Consider the following 15,170-nt stretch of genomic DNA (forward strand, 5'->3'; position numbering starts at 1 on the left):
TTCTCCTCGTGGAGAAGACAGCAAAGGGAAGGTCTGGTTTTGAGACACTCCCCACCACCACCCTACCACCACCTTCTCTCTTCTAGATGCCGTTTCTGATTCTGAGGGTGGAAGGGAGGAGGAGGAGAGGCAGGGGGTCTTCTTCTGACCTGGCTGCACAGGACTGAGCTCACCCTCATTTGGGCCAGTGCAGATGTCCACGGTGTATGCTGGTGTGGGGGTGGGTGGCACCCCGCTCTGTCGCTGTGCTCCTTCACATGGAGAAATAAAAACTGCTGGTTGGGCCCTTTGTCACATAACCTCTAGGGACTAGGAACTTGAGCAGGGTGGCTCTGGTCCCTTTGCCCCTCTGGCAGTCCCCACGGTGCCACCTTTCTCTTCATCCTCCCTCACTCCGGTAGGCCCAGGAGCAACTCAGGAAATATGCTGTCCCCCCACCCTCAGGCTTCCAGCCAGGGAAGGAAATACCAGACTTCACCTTTTACAGGAGCCCCTAACTTTACAAGTGATTCTCCTGGGACTTCCTCCCACCCACCTGATTCCAGCAGAGCCAATTCTGCAAGCCTCTTAGAACTCTCTGGAAAGTTGTACAGCCCCATTCCTGGCAGCTTTTTTGAATAGGAGGGTTCTTTTTTTTTTGAGACAGAGTCTCACTCTGTTGCCCAGGCTAGAGTGAGTGCTATGGCGTCAGCCTAGCTCACAGCAACCTCAATCTCCTGGCCTCAAGTGATCCTCCTGCCTCAGCCTCCCGAGTAGCTGGGACTACAGGCATGCACCATCATGCCCGGCTAATTTTTTCTATATATATTAGTTGGCCAATTAATTTCTTTATAGTAGAGACAGGGTCTCGCTCTTGCTCAGGTTGATCTCGAATTCCCCAGCTCAAACATATCTACCCGCCTCCCAGAGTGCTAGGATTACAGGCGTGAGCCACTGCGCCCGGCCTAGGAGGTTTCTTAACAAGTTACCTTAGGCCAATAACTTTAGCTTCTCTCTGTTCTGGTTTTATTAAAAATAAAATAGAAAAAGAAATAATAATAGGCAGGGAAAAATAATCTCAGCCCTCGTCTATTTCAGCCCTGGCACCTCCCAGCTCTGTCATGTTGGGCTCATAAACCTCATTTTCTTGATTTAGTAAAATTAAAATAATATCATTATGTATGTGAAAATTGATCAGACAAATTGAGTCATTCTTGTCCTACCCAACTGTAACAGGAGGGGAAAGGGCTAGGGGAAAAAAGCTCTCAGGGCACATAACATTGATCCAAGGATGTGAGCCCTTGGCTGCCGAAACTGCCTGCTGTCACCTGAAACCAGTTTTAGCTAATAACTGCTGAAACAACCTGCTCTAACTCTAAGACTAGTTTTACCCGCCACCTTCACTCACCAGTCAGAGGTGAGTGGCTCCCCAGAACTTTGCTAACGCCAATGAGCTTTTTGTTCAAAACAGTATGTAGGGCCGGGCGCGGTGGCTCACGCCTGTAATCCTAGCACTCTGGGAGGCCGAGGAGGGTGGATTGCTCGAGGTCAGGAGTTTGAAAACAGCCTGAGCAAGAGCAAGACCCTGTCTCTACTATAAATAGAAAGAAATTAATTGGCCAACTAATATATATAGAAAAAATTAGCCGGGCATGGTGGCGCATGCCTGTAGTCCCAGCTACCCGGGAGGCTGAGGCAGGAGGATTGCTTGAGCCCAGGAGTTTGAGGTTGCTGTGAGCTAGGCTGACACCATGGCACTCACTCTAGCCTGGACAACAAAGCGAGACTCTGTCTCAAAAAAAAAAACAGTATGTAGCTGGATTGAAAGGCATATGGTAACAAAATAAATAAATAAATAAAATTAAAAAAAAAAGAAAACAGAATTAAAAAAAGAAAAAAAAAGAAAAAACAGTATGTAGCATTCTCCTTCTTATAAAACCTCCAACCTTCTCTCTGTTCTCCAGATATACCGAAGACCACCTGGTCTACGTGTAGGGCCTAAATTACAATCCTTGCTTCTCAAAGAAAACATTTTAAATTTAGAGATCTGTCTTTATATTTTATTTGACTTTGACAGATCTGACACACAGTAACATCATTATTATTATTATTATTGCTATTAATTTTAAGAGATGAAACTCTCAGAAAAAGAAAAAGTATATATACTATTCTGCTTATTAGATCCTGGTGTGGAACGGTTTCTGCAGGTATGCCTCCTTGCAATTATGAACGCGATTCATCTTGCCAGAGACTCGGGACCGGGCCGGGCTTGCACCGGGCCGTGAGCATTTAGGCAGGGTTCGCATATGGTTTGCTTATGCTGTAAATGCATCCTCCGAAGGTCCGTGGTCTGTTTCAATCTGCTTCCTAATTAGTATTTCATTAATTCTACCCCAAATGCAGACATTTCCTGATACTCTCCCTTTCACACTCTTTCTTCACCTGTCCCTTCTGATTTCATCTTATCATCCTCACTAATTGTTATCACGTCCAGAAGGCATCTTGAGCCAGAGCCAAGGTATAGGCGAGCAGGCAGGAACCCCAGACGAGGCAGTGGGCTACAGCAGCCCAGGATACCTGGAGAAAAAAAAAAAAAAATTTGCTTTAGAGAAAGCTTCTCTGAAGCTTTGAATGTTGCAGCAAATAGCACGCAAAGGAGCCCACACCTCCAGCATGTCTGCGTGGATACATAATTCAGAAATACAAAATGCTACTCCAAGACACAGGTTGGAGTTCAGTGAGCATGTGGATTCCAGTGCATTATCGCCTGACAAATAATGAAGGACAAAGCGAGGAGTAAAAAAGAACTTAATTCAAGACTTCAAAAAAGGCGTTCCCCTAGATAATGGCGTACAAAAATAACTAAAATGCCTCGACTCCACCACTATAATTTATACAGCAGATCTCACTATCTAGATAATGCGATAATTGTTACACATCAATAATCATAAATAGAACTGAACTGATAGCGTGTCTTAGCCGAATCTTTTCTGCAAATTGACTGCCTGGAAACCACAGGTAGCCAGCAGCAATGAAGATTGAGAAAAACAGGAGGTAGAAATCACAGGCAACCCAGCCCCTTTTATTCTGATGGGACTCTGCAAAGTCCCTTATGCTACAAGAATGACTTAAAAGAAATCAGCAGTTGTAGAAAAAAAATAGAGAGAGAGAGGAAAAAATCCACTGTGGAATGTACTCCCAATTTTGTTTTCTCATCACGAGCACTGTGTACCTTATGGTCGTCAACACACATCATTGATTTTAAAATAGTGTCTGGTAAGGCCTTAAAGAAATCTTAGTCTGAGCTCAGATAAGAAAATGGAATTGAACAAAAGGATTATTTTCATAAATTAGTTTTCCACTTTCAAAAGATTCTAGCATTGTGGTTGGAACCAGCTAAAAATGGTATTCATTTGTTAGGCAGCCAGTAGCAGACAATTAGAGCTGTCAGCAGAACAGTCTAAACACTCCTGAGATCGTCAAAGGGTTGGAGCTGAGCAGTTGGGGGTATTGCTAATAAAAAGAGAGATGCCTGGAGACAGGCTCCCTCCACTTCCCAGGACACCCAGGATTGCAAAAGTAAGTGCATTCCAAAATTCCAGCAGACTTTGACAAGATCCTGGCAAAGGAAAGGTCAGTTGATTACCTAGTCCAGAAATTGGGAATGTGTCCAGGAACCGGAGCGCCTAAGAACCTCTCTGCTTTCGCCAAATTGCCCTGTATCTTAAAGGCCAACGATGCAGCTGCAGACCTGTCTGGTCGACTGGGGGCTTCAGTGCAGAAATGCAGCTCCTCATTGTCCTATTTCTCCAGGATTCCAGAAAATTCAGGTGAGAGGAGACATGCACATTCTCCCTCCGTGGACTTTGCGTAGAACACCGTAGCATCTCCACGGCTTTATAGGGTTTCCCAGAGGTAGCTGGTTGGACACTAGCACTCTTCAGAAAGTTCTAGTTACTATGGCCTGGAGAGAGGGGAGCTTTCTGCGACTCGGGAAGGACACACACTGGGGAGGATTTCAACCATCCCTCCCCCAAGACAGCAGGAATTTGACATAAGAGAAACACGTAGTTACACGGAATCCAGAATCTAAGATATTTCTTCTACCAGAAAAAAAGCAATCCACAGTAGTCTCTTGTTCTCAGGCCCTCGTGAATTATGAAAAATGTTGCTCTTAGATGGCAGCAAAAACCATGTATGTGTATGTCCCAGCCTCATAAAAACCTCTGTGTGGTCCCCTGCACGCCCCTGACATCCTGGCTTGGAGGAGGGGAGTAACCTGGCCTTCCTCCAAAGCCAGAAAAGGGAAATAAGTGGCCAGATGGGGAAGCTCTCGCCCGACCATTGCTCCTCTCTGCGCCAGGCTAAGGCACAGTCGCGAGTGATTTGGGACAGCCAGATAGAAGCCAAATGATGTCACGGATGGAACGGGGCCAAGGTAGGAGGTGCACGGGACGCCCCACTCCCCGCTGAGTGACAGGAGATGCTGCCTGTGGAGTTCACCCCAAAATGTCACAAGTTTTGTTCCTAAGGCAAAGCGAAGCGTTGAGACCTCCCTTTGGTCCGTCGTTCTCTGTGAGGTGTGACCAGGTGAAGCCAGAAGTTAGCGATGAAAGTCCCCTCCTTGGCTTAGGGACCAGATGAGGATGGGAGACCAGAGACAGGGGGGAATTGTCTCTTTGTCCTGCTGCGTGTGGCTCAAAGACCCGTGTTTCTTTCTCCCTCAGCTTGGTTTCCCTCATCCGAGGCCAGGTCGTAACCACAGACGGGACTCCCCTGGTCGGTGTGAACGTGTCTTTTGTCAAGTACCCGAAATACGGCTACACCATCACCCGCCAGGACGGCACGTAAGTGGCTCTGCGGGGGCCCGTACCCGCTCAGGGCGGAGTGTGCACGGGAAGGGACAGATGGCGCTGTGTGGCCTTGGAACGGCGCGGTCCCCCTCCTGGACTGCAGCACCCACCCTGCCAGCCCTCACGGAGGACCCCTCCCCCGAAGACATCCCGTGCTTTTTGGTGTGATGTCAAAAACAGAAGCCACACAGGAGGGCCAGCCCATGCAGGTCTGCTGGCGGCCACCACCCCCGTTTCTGCATGTCAGGCAAAGGCTGTGTGTGTGCCGGGGGTGGAGGCAGATTCTAGAAAGGAGAAAGGGAAGGTAGTTCTTAGAAACTAACTCCTCTTTAAAATCAAAGGCAGTGCAGGGTGACAAGAATCCACATGACACAGTGTCCTGCGGTGATCCCCTTCTGCTTTCATCTGTGGCTCTAGGAGTTGTGTTGTTTGCGCTACTGTTTTGAAGGGGTGGCATGTAATCAGAGAAGTCTAATTAAATACATTTAGCAGTCACCCCGCTGTGTGAAGGAGGCAACCTTTCCCTATTATCTTCTGATTGGAAACACGCACCGTTCAGCCCCCATCAAGATGAAAGCTCTGTCATTTCCTTAATCCATTTGGGCATCGAGTAGAAATTTAAAGAAAAAGATGAGAAGAAGAAAAGAAATCTACGGAAAGATGAAAACACTCACTCCTCACTCGGGGCTAAGAAAAACACAGACATGCACACGCACACACACACAGAGAGAGAGAGAGACAATGGCATTCTATTTCAAATGAAAAAGGGGGCTGTTGCCATAAATCTGATACAACGCATTTCCCTATAAAACGGACCGTGGACAATCACGGACGCACCACAGAGGTGAGAACTGGGCTTCTAGCTTTGTCTGCTGAGGAGTCTGGCCATGTGGTCAAACACCCTAAGGTAGCCTTGCTAGCAGCTTCAACGATTACTAGCCCCCAGGAACCCTGCCCTGCTATTCCCACCTCTGAAACCCAAACAAGGGGTCTAATGATTCACATCAAATCTTCAATATTTCTTACATTTCTTTCTCATTTGTACATTTCTGTAGCCAAAACCCTAGGAGAGCAGATGTGCATGTACCATCCGGGGCCACTCTTGCCCTTGTTTGTCTTAGAAGCGAGTGTTCTGGAAGAGCCAACATCTTTGAGTTAGTTCCTATAAAGTCAACACAAGACGACGTTCCTACGTCCTAGGTCTGTTATCTGTGCTCTCCTTGTGCTGCCTCATTCCTCTCAGCTATTTCCTGGCTGATGATGGCCCCAATCCGCCTCCCAGATCATCCATCCAACCTCCTGGATCCGGGACTGTTCAGCTACTTCAGGTTGCAAAGTCACAGGTTGTGTTTGAGAAAGCTCCGAGGAGTCCCGCAATCTGTTGTACGGTGGCGTGTGCCACAGACGTTCATGTTGGTTCTGTCTCTGCCAGCTAGGAGCCATTCTGCTTCCAGACATTTGACTCTCTTCTGTGTCCTATGCAAAACCGCCCCCAGCAGCATGCAAGCCCCGTAAATAAACACATAAACAAAGTGATCAATACACTCTTGTCCTGTGCATGCTCTGATGTGTACCTTAATAGTCATGTGCTCCTGTTCATTCATTCCTCATCTACTGAAAACACCGCTGTGTTACCAAGATTGGGGGAAGCCAGAGAGCCAAGTGTGCTTTCGCTGAGCTTTTACTGTGATCCAGCACCCTGTCAACTGCTGGTATTCTCAAGTGACCAAGACAGCACCACTGCCCACCGGGAGCTGAGATTCTAGTGGAGGAGTAAAGTTGAAAATTGAGAAACTTCTCTCTGTTAACCTCCTTCTTTTCTGTTAATTGGGAAAGAGCTACCTTTATTATACTTTACTGGTAGTACGCCTCCGTCCATCTCTTGAGGATCAAACAGGAATATAGTTTAAGAACCATTATTAAAGATATCAGATACAGAGCAGAGGTTGATTAGAAGAACGCCGTATTGAGTGCCTCTGTGTCCTAACGTCCTATCATTATAACTACGCTATTTATTGAACGTTTCTGTCAATCCGGGACTGTGCTAAGTGCTTTATACCAGGGGTCAGCAAACATGTTCTCTAAAGAGCTAGATAGTAAATAGTTTAGGCTTTGCTGGCCATGTGGTTTCTGTTGCAACGACTCAGCTCTGCCATTGCGGCAGAAAAGCAGCCGTAGAGGATGCATAAATAAATGGGTGCAGCTGTGTGCCAATAAAACTTTATTTACCAAAACAAGTGGTGGGCCGGATTTAGCCCACGGGCCATAGTTTCCTGACCTCTGCCCTGCACCCATCCTATTTCATTCTCTCAGCCACACTGTGTGTGTTGGCATCATTATTTTCGTTTTACAGATAAAGAGAGTTAGTAACTAGCACATCGCCACACGATTAGTAAGTGATAGAGTTTGAATTCCAGCCCCACCTGTCTGCCTCCAAAGCCACATTCCTCCCCTCTGTGCTCTTCCCCTGCTACTGCCCTCGGGTGCGGAGGCCAGAGCATCCTCCCCTGTCTGAAGGTGAGTCTGCCTGCCCCTCTCACTGAGCCCATTCGCCTCCCTCCAGGTTTGACCTGATCGCCAATGGGGGCGCTTCCTTGACCCTGCACTTTGAGCGAGCCCCGTTCATGAGCCAGGAGCGCACCGTGTGGCTGCCATGGAATAGCTTTTACGCCATGGACACCCTGGTGATGAAGACAGAGGAGAACTCCATCCCCAGCTGTGACCTCAGCGGCTTTGTCCGACCTGACCCGATCATCATCTCCTCCCCTCTGTCCACCTTCTTCAGTGCTGCCCCTGGACAGAATCCAATCGTGCCTGAGACCCAGGTAGGAAACGGTGGGAACCAGGGTGGGACTCTCAGTACTTCCCCAACCCAAAGCCACTGCCCAGCTTCCTCCCAGCTCGTCTCTCCCTGAGTGAGCCGGAAACTAGTACGAAAAGGGAGAAACAAAAAGGAGCACAGTAGATAGAATTCATTAGCCACTGAAGAGGAAAGTTTGAATCTCTCCTGAACATTCTGGATGGTTGCAGGTCGTCGTTCAAGACTTTGGCAGTCACCGGGGCTTTTAATAAAATAAAAACACTATACATATGTGCAACCCACCTGCAAATTGCTTTTTATTCCTGTTAGTCACAGAGATACATGATAAGAGGCGCTTTAATGATCTACATCGGTGTTACGACAGAGGGCATATTACATTATTGCCTCCCTGTTGCTTTATACCAATTGTCAGTGGAAGTTGTAGGTTCATATAATTACAGCCTCTCGTGGCCTCCTCGCACGCAGCTAGCAATAAAGCCTGCTGTTCTTATTTACATCTTTTGCCAACAGTGTGGTTTTTAAAAAGAAACACAACAGTGACCAAGAATAATTATTAATCCAAAAATCATAACCTCAGCCCCTTCACTCCGTGGTGTAGGATGAAGTTTTGGTGGGTTTTTTTTTTCCTTACTCAGCCATGGCGAGTGGTTCTTGCACCCACTTAAGGTGTAATGCTTCGGTGAGGGGCAGCGGCCAGGCAGCCCTGGGGCTGCAAATGGCCCACCACCAGGGGGCGCGCGTGAGGCGTGTGTCTACCACGTGTTTCTCCTCCAGGTTCTCCATGAAGAAATTGAGCTCCCTGGTTCCAACGTGAAGCTTCGCTATCTGAGCTCCAGAACCGCAGGGTACAAGTCGCTGCTGAAGATCACCATGACCCAGTCCACGGTGCCCCTGAACCTGATCAGAGTCCACCTGATGGTAGCCGTGGAGGGACATCTCTTCCAGAAGTCATTCCAGGCTTCTCCCAACCTGGCCTACACCTTCGTCTGGGACAAGACGGATGCGTATGGCCAACGAGTGTACGGACTCTCGGATGCTGTTGGTATGTTCTAGTTTCGCTCACTTACTGAGTCACGGGTTTACTCACGCCTTAATTCAAACCAATACTTATTGAGTTCCTAGTAGATGTCAAGTGCTGTCCTTGTAGATTAAGACACAATGGTCAGGAAGACAAACAAGATTCCTCCTCTGTGGGCCTTACGTTCTAGTAGGGTATTGAGATCATAAATTTGCTCGGAACAAGGAAATCACCCATCAGTGGTAAGTGCTAATAAGAAAATTCAAATAAGTGATATATACTGGGGAGGAGGGCCATTCAGGGAAGGCTACCCAGCAGGGTGACATTTAAGCAGAGACTGGAATGACAAGAAAGAACCGCATGAAAACCAGAAAAAGAGCATTGCAGGCAGAGAGAAGAGCAAGGTGAGTTTGAAGGACAGAGAAAAGCACAAAGTAGCTGGAGTGTAGCAGAAAAGGAGCAGATTCCAGATGAAGGGAGAGGAGTGGGCAGGGCTAGTTCATGTTCCAGAGAGAGCACTTGCAAATGGCACAGAATGCACCTCAAAAATCAGAAAATGGGGTTCAAGAAGCTCTAAAAGCTACATGTCATGGTTCAGGGCTTTGTCTTTATTTTTTTTTTTTTTTTTTGAGACAGAGTCTCACTTTGTTGCCCAGGCTAGAGTGAGTGCCGTGGTGTCAGCCTAGCTCACAGCAACCTCAATCTCCTGGCCTCAAGTGGTCCTCCTGCCTCAGCCTCCCGAGTAGCTGGAACTGCAGGCATGCGCCACCATGCCCAGCTAGGGCTTTGTCTTAGGGAATCGCATGGTTCCCATTGTGGAAGATCACCCTAAGAGAAGGGTCCCATAGTTATCAGTTGTGAGCTAGGGATTAATCTCAACCTACCTGGTATCTTCCTACCTGTGGAAAGCTATCTGGGGGGTGCATTAAAATCCAGAATGCTGTGTTCTCTTCACCAATAGACTGGTGGTAGAACTGTGGGTAAAGATAAGTCACCAAAATAAGAAACCAGCAAACTCAGAAATTTTGACTATAATTGGCAGGCAGTGTTTATCGGACATTCCCTTTGTTTAGAGAGCGGTGTGCTAAATCCTTCGTCTTGGGTAACTTCTCATAACCCTACCAAGCAGGCCTTCCCATAATCCCCACTGCACAGATGGGGGTGGGGGGGAGAGTGAGGCGGTTGCCTGGACCATGCAACTAGCCGGCAGCACGCGCTTGGGATGTGGCCCCCGTGGTCTCCTGCACCAGCGACTGGAGTTACAACTTAATCGAGTTGGCAATAAGTTATTGAAGTAACTAGTGCATTTCATATAACACATTGGCTAATCAAGATATTATATCTCGCTTTAGCCAATATCGAAAAGTAGACCAAATATTATAATGAGGACCCATGTCCTCCAGCTCTTCCCATTATCAACTCAAGATGAATCTTACTTTTCCATATTCTTATCTACTCCCCTGCCTCTCATATTTTTCTGAAGCAATTCTCAGACGTCACATCACTTTATCTGTAATATTTCAGAACATGGCTCTAAAAAATACTTTAAAACATAACAATATCGTTAGCATGACCAAAAAAAGGGATAATTTCTTAATATTATCACATAGTCCATCACTGCTCAATATTTCAGTTGTCTCATAAATATCATAAATTATTAATATTTTATTTGAAGATCCCATTAAGATCCAACTTTTCAACTGGTTGATTTCTCTTCATTGTTTTTTTAATTTTTTAAATCATCTCTCTCTGTCTTTAACCTTTATGATTTATTTGTTGAAGAACCCGGGTTGTTTGCCTGTAGAATTTCCCATTGTCTGGGTGGTTAGTTTGTTTTCTGGTTGCACACTTGTGGCTATTTAACATGTTCCTCTGTTCCCTGTATCTCCCGAAAATCGATAATTAGATCTTGAAGCTTTCTCAGGTTTAGGTTTGATTTTTGGTTTTGGCAGAATGACTTCATAGGTGGGGCTGTGTTCATCCATCAGGAGGCGCTTAATGTCACACTGTGTGTTTTTTGGTGATTTCAGTTGTCACCAATGCTCATTGCCTAGTCCATCAGGTCCTTAGGGATAGCAAAGTGATGCTTTAATCCTACCATTGTTTCTTCACCTATTGGCTGGAATACCTTCACATAGAGATACTTTCTCATTAACTGCTTAGTTATTTGAGGTACAGCTGAAAGAAGAAAGGACAAGTGCTTGATTCTTTCTCTTTATTTACTAGTTTTTAATATAATGGGTTGATTCATCATCCAATGGTGACAGATCAATGTTAAATTTAAGTACGATTATGAACTCATGGATTGGAATATATCAGTATGTTTCAATCCACTGAAATTATTATCCTTGCTTAATGGTCAAATGTCCCCATCTTTGGTCAGTAGGAGCCTTTTCAAGCTGACTCTCAAGTCCTTTTGACATGTGCTAATAGATTTTGATGCCTTCTTTGCCATCCAGTATGATAAAATGGCCTGGTCTCATCTTGTTCATTTCTTGCTCCAGCCATTTCTTCAACAAGTCCTGATTCCTTTTAATGAGAAATAATATATCAAGACCACAAGCCGGACACTAGCGATTCTCTTTGCTACTGGATTGGTCATTTGGTCATTGTTTCTTGGCATTTTCAGGGGACAAGTTAGGAAATATATGGTTTATTATTTTTTTTAAGATAAAATGCATCCTTCATTCCTATCAACACTTCTATATCTCAGGAATTTTATAAAGCTTTGGAGAATCCCCAAAGGTGACACACATAGTTAAGAGTTTAATGCCGTAGGAACGGCAATAATAACAATGCCTCGTATTTCTAGAGCCATGTTCCAGTTAAAAATGCATGATATCTCTGCATTGTGCCTCATCTATCCTCACCACATCTCTGAGAAACGGAGGCTTCACTTGCCCTATTTTAGACGTGGGGAAAACGGAGCCCCAAGGAAGTGCAGCTGGAGCCGAAAGAGGACTAATGTGCTTCACCTCCCAGCCCACTCTCTCCTTTGTCCATGTGGCTAATGAAGGATTTTACAAACAGCTTTGGGGTCTGTTCCCCACAGAGTCTCCACATACCTGGCAGGCTGCTTCCCTGTTGGTGCCTGCCTCTCCTGGAACTTTCTGGAACCCTAAGTAAACCTACAAAGTGCCTTAACTTACACGAGCTATTGCTCCCCAAATCTCCCCGTCAATGAGCCACTCAGCTTCCAAAGGCCTTTCTCCTAGCACGTGGAAATAAATACCACAAAATATAATAAATGCGTGCCGCTGTAAACAGCAGGCTGAGAGAAACACTGTCCTGTCCCTCTCTAAAGGTGAGTGGCGTTAGGTCTGTAAAGTGATCTTTTTTTCTCCCTCCTCGTCACTGGGGTCATTTTTAAAAGCCCGTAGTTCATTGGAGAGGTCTTTCCATCCGCGCAGAGTACTACTGGGAAAAGTTTCAAGGTCGAGTTCAGCTCCAAATCTGAATTTAATATCGTGGAATCACAAGGAGAAAAGCAATCAGCCCGCCTCTTGGAGTGAGTTTCTGGAACAGAATCTGTTATCACTGCAGACACATGTCTCCCATTCTTGCTGGAGAGCCCTGGAGTAATCAAGTAAACTCCCTCTTCCCTCCCACCCCGCCCCGCCGCCCCTCTCTTCCAGTGTCTGTCGGGTTTGAATACGAGACCTGCCCCAGTCTCATTCTCTGGGAGAAACGGACGGCCCTCCTGCAGGGGTTCGAGCTGGACCCCTCCAACCTGGGCGGCTGGTCCCTGGACAAGCACCACATCCTCAACGTTAAGAGTGGTACGTGAACGCATGTCCTTTCCCACAGGTGGCCGGGTCACCTGTCCAGGACCTTCTCTCCAGCCCTGACATTTGAGTAGTCACCTTTCCCTCCGCCATTTTTCTCATCAACTGCTCCAAATACCTGCCGGTTTTCCCACCTCTTCGCCTTTTAAATCTCAAGAAGGTTGGGCCCAGAGCATCCGCCTTAGTGCACCCCACAGTTCTTCTCCGGTTATCCCCAAAGATGTCTTCTTGCCCAAAGCCACAGCACTGGGCCCTGCCCCTCACACTGAGGGTCTCCGCACGCCATAAAGAAATCGGAGCGTTCGTTCCCCAAGGGTGGAGGGGTCCTCCTCCTTGTTTCTCTCTCCCCCCTGTCACTTCCCCTCACCCCAGGAGGCCAATGGAGTCCCCGCCACAACTCCCCCACCACCCTCCATAGAAGGCCGCAGTAACCCTCCGTCTGCCCCTCCCCCAGGAATCCTGCACAAGGGCACCGGCGAGAACCAGTTCCTGACGCAGCAGCCCGCCATCATCACCAGCATCATGGGCAACGGCCGCCGCCGCAGCATCTCCTGCCCCAGCTGCAACGGCCTGGCCGAAGGCAACAAGCTGCTGGCCCCGGTGGCCCTGGCTGTTGGGGTCGACGGGAGCCTCTACGTGGGTGACTTCAACTACATCCGGCGCATCTTCCCCTCGCGAAACGTGACCAGCATCTTGGAGTTACGGTAAATGGCCACCCGGGCACCGTCCTATTTATTGCTCTCTCCCCCCTGCTGCTCCTGAGCGCCTCTGGGTAAACGGGGCTGCCTTTGGGGTTCTCCAGAGAACCTGGGCCTGCGAGACCCGAAACCTAGGCCCAGAATCCAGAGCAGTGGGGACGTGCTCTGTGTGTCTGTAAAATGCCACGCACGTATTTATACAACTGTCAGCAACTGCCTTACAAACAGAGTATTGCAGAAGGGCCAAGGCATCTTTTATTCTGGAAAAGCTCTGTAGAAGATTCTGATGCACATCAAAGTTTGAGAACCACTGATGTTCATTTACAAATTCAAAACTTTATACTGAGCACCTCTATGTGCTGGGTCTTTATAAATTCTCTGGGTCTTATTGCATCCAGTAAGGTATGACTTAGCCTTACCGAACAGGCCACGCCAGGTTGTTTCTGGCCACCCCTGGTAGATTCCTCCTGGCCATTGCTTGCTACTAAGTCCCCTCTGTGCTGGGAAAATAATGACCCCAAAAGCTCTTAGAAATGCTCCTTCCAGAAAAATTGATTCCAAATCCTCAACCCACAGGATATAAGTAGAGGGTGAAATAACGAAGAAAACGTTATTCGACAAATATCTGGTGATTTATGCCACGTGCCAGGGACTGACTGGCTAGGGAAAAAAAAAAAGTAGGGAACACACAAGTCCCCAGTTGTGTTTGTGGCCTGATAGGAAGCTACAGACCGCATTGTGTGAACAAAGAAAAAAGTAGTTTCAAGCAGCATTAAATGCTTTAAGGAAAATCTACCAGGGTGAGAAATAGGACCAATAGTGGGTGGAGGCGAGATAGGGAGGCTACACACGATAGTCAGAGAAACGTCTCGTACCAGGTGGCGTTTGAGCTGAGAGCTCAGTGATGAGGTCACCCCTGGGAAGATCTGGGGAAAAGCATTCCAGGCAGAGAGAAGTTGTGCAAAAGCCATAATACCTACCAGTACCCTAGCTTATTCAGCCGGAAGCCCAGTGAGGCTGGACGGTGGTGAGCTGGGGGCTGGGGTTCCCCCAGGGAGGTCACAGAGGTAGGTAGGGGACCAGAGTCTTGACCACGTAGACAAGTGCTAATTGTCCTCCTGTTGCCACGGACAGCCGTCAGAGTTAAAGGGGGAAGTGAGGTGGAGTCCACACAGTCTGATTTGCGTGTCGTAAAGGTGGTTGTGGCGAGATCGTGTGGAGAGTGGGCTGTAAGCGTGCAGGGGCTGAGGCAGGACGCCCACGGGGAGGGGCTGTGACTGTCCAGAATTTGGGTGGTGGTCGCTGGGACCAGGATAGTAGCAGAAGACCAGGCGTCCTCAAACTACGGTCCACGGGCCACATGCGGGTGTTTTTGCCCGTTTGTTTTTTTACTTCAAAATAAGATATGTGCAAAGTGCATAGGAATTTGTTCATAGTTTTTTTAAAACTATAGTCTGGCCCTCCAACAGTCTGAGGGACAGTGAACTGGCCCCCTATTTAAAAAGTTTGAGGACCGCTGCATTAGGTTATATTTTCAAGGTAAATATGATAGAATTTGCTGATGCATCAGGGGTAAGGAATGAAGAGAGAAAGCGAGAGAGAGAATGAACCAAGGGTGATGCGTAGGATTTCGGTTTGAGCAACTGAGTGGACAGTGGCGCCTTCTGAAGTGGCCTCAGCCACCGCGTGAAGGATGTATAAGGATCGCAGGTGGCACTTGCTCTTTAGTGTCTTTAGGCCCCTCTGGGGGAAATATCAGTGCCCTGACCAAGAATACTGCCGCTAAGTAGTCTTGGGCGCTGAGGCTGTGCCAGGCTCCAGGAGGGGTGAAAAGAGAGGAGTCAGCAGGATTCAGGCCACGTTGAAGAGCCAAAGGCCAACCGTCTTGGACACACGAGCGGGCACAGGTGGGGAAAGAGGCTGCAGTAGTGAGAAGATGAGCCGCAGATCAGAAGGAGCCACCAGGAGCGGGCCGAGCCCCCAGGCTGTCAAACTAGCAGTCAGACAGGTCCCTTT

The 15,170-nt window shown here is 47.6% G+C and overlaps 1 protein-coding gene across 12 annotated transcripts in view; it reads left to right on the forward strand.

Annotated features, from left to right (window-relative positions):
• TENM2 (teneurin transmembrane protein 2) overlaps positions 1 to 15,170 on the forward strand; it is a 1,195,335-nt gene that overhangs the window by 1,127,319 nt on the left and 52,846 nt on the right. For all 12 annotated transcript variants that reach the window (XM_075996266.1, XM_075996267.1, XM_075996268.1 and 9 more), the window contains 5 exons: positions 4,707 to 4,826; positions 7,396 to 7,657; positions 8,428 to 8,695; positions 12,307 to 12,450; positions 12,911 to 13,160. In XM_075996266.1, the coding sequence (XP_075852381.1) occupies positions 4,707 to 4,826; positions 7,396 to 7,657; positions 8,428 to 8,695; positions 12,307 to 12,450; positions 12,911 to 13,160 (1,044 nt within the window). The remainder of the gene's footprint in view (positions 1 to 4,706; positions 4,827 to 7,395; positions 7,658 to 8,427; positions 8,696 to 12,306; positions 12,451 to 12,910; positions 13,161 to 15,170) is intronic.

The sequence above is a fragment of the Microcebus murinus genome, chromosome 21 (assembly GCF_040939455.1).
Source record: "Microcebus murinus isolate Inina chromosome 21, M.murinus_Inina_mat1.0, whole genome shotgun sequence".
Classification (NCBI taxonomy): Eukaryota; Metazoa; Chordata; class Mammalia; order Primates; family Cheirogaleidae; genus Microcebus; species Microcebus murinus.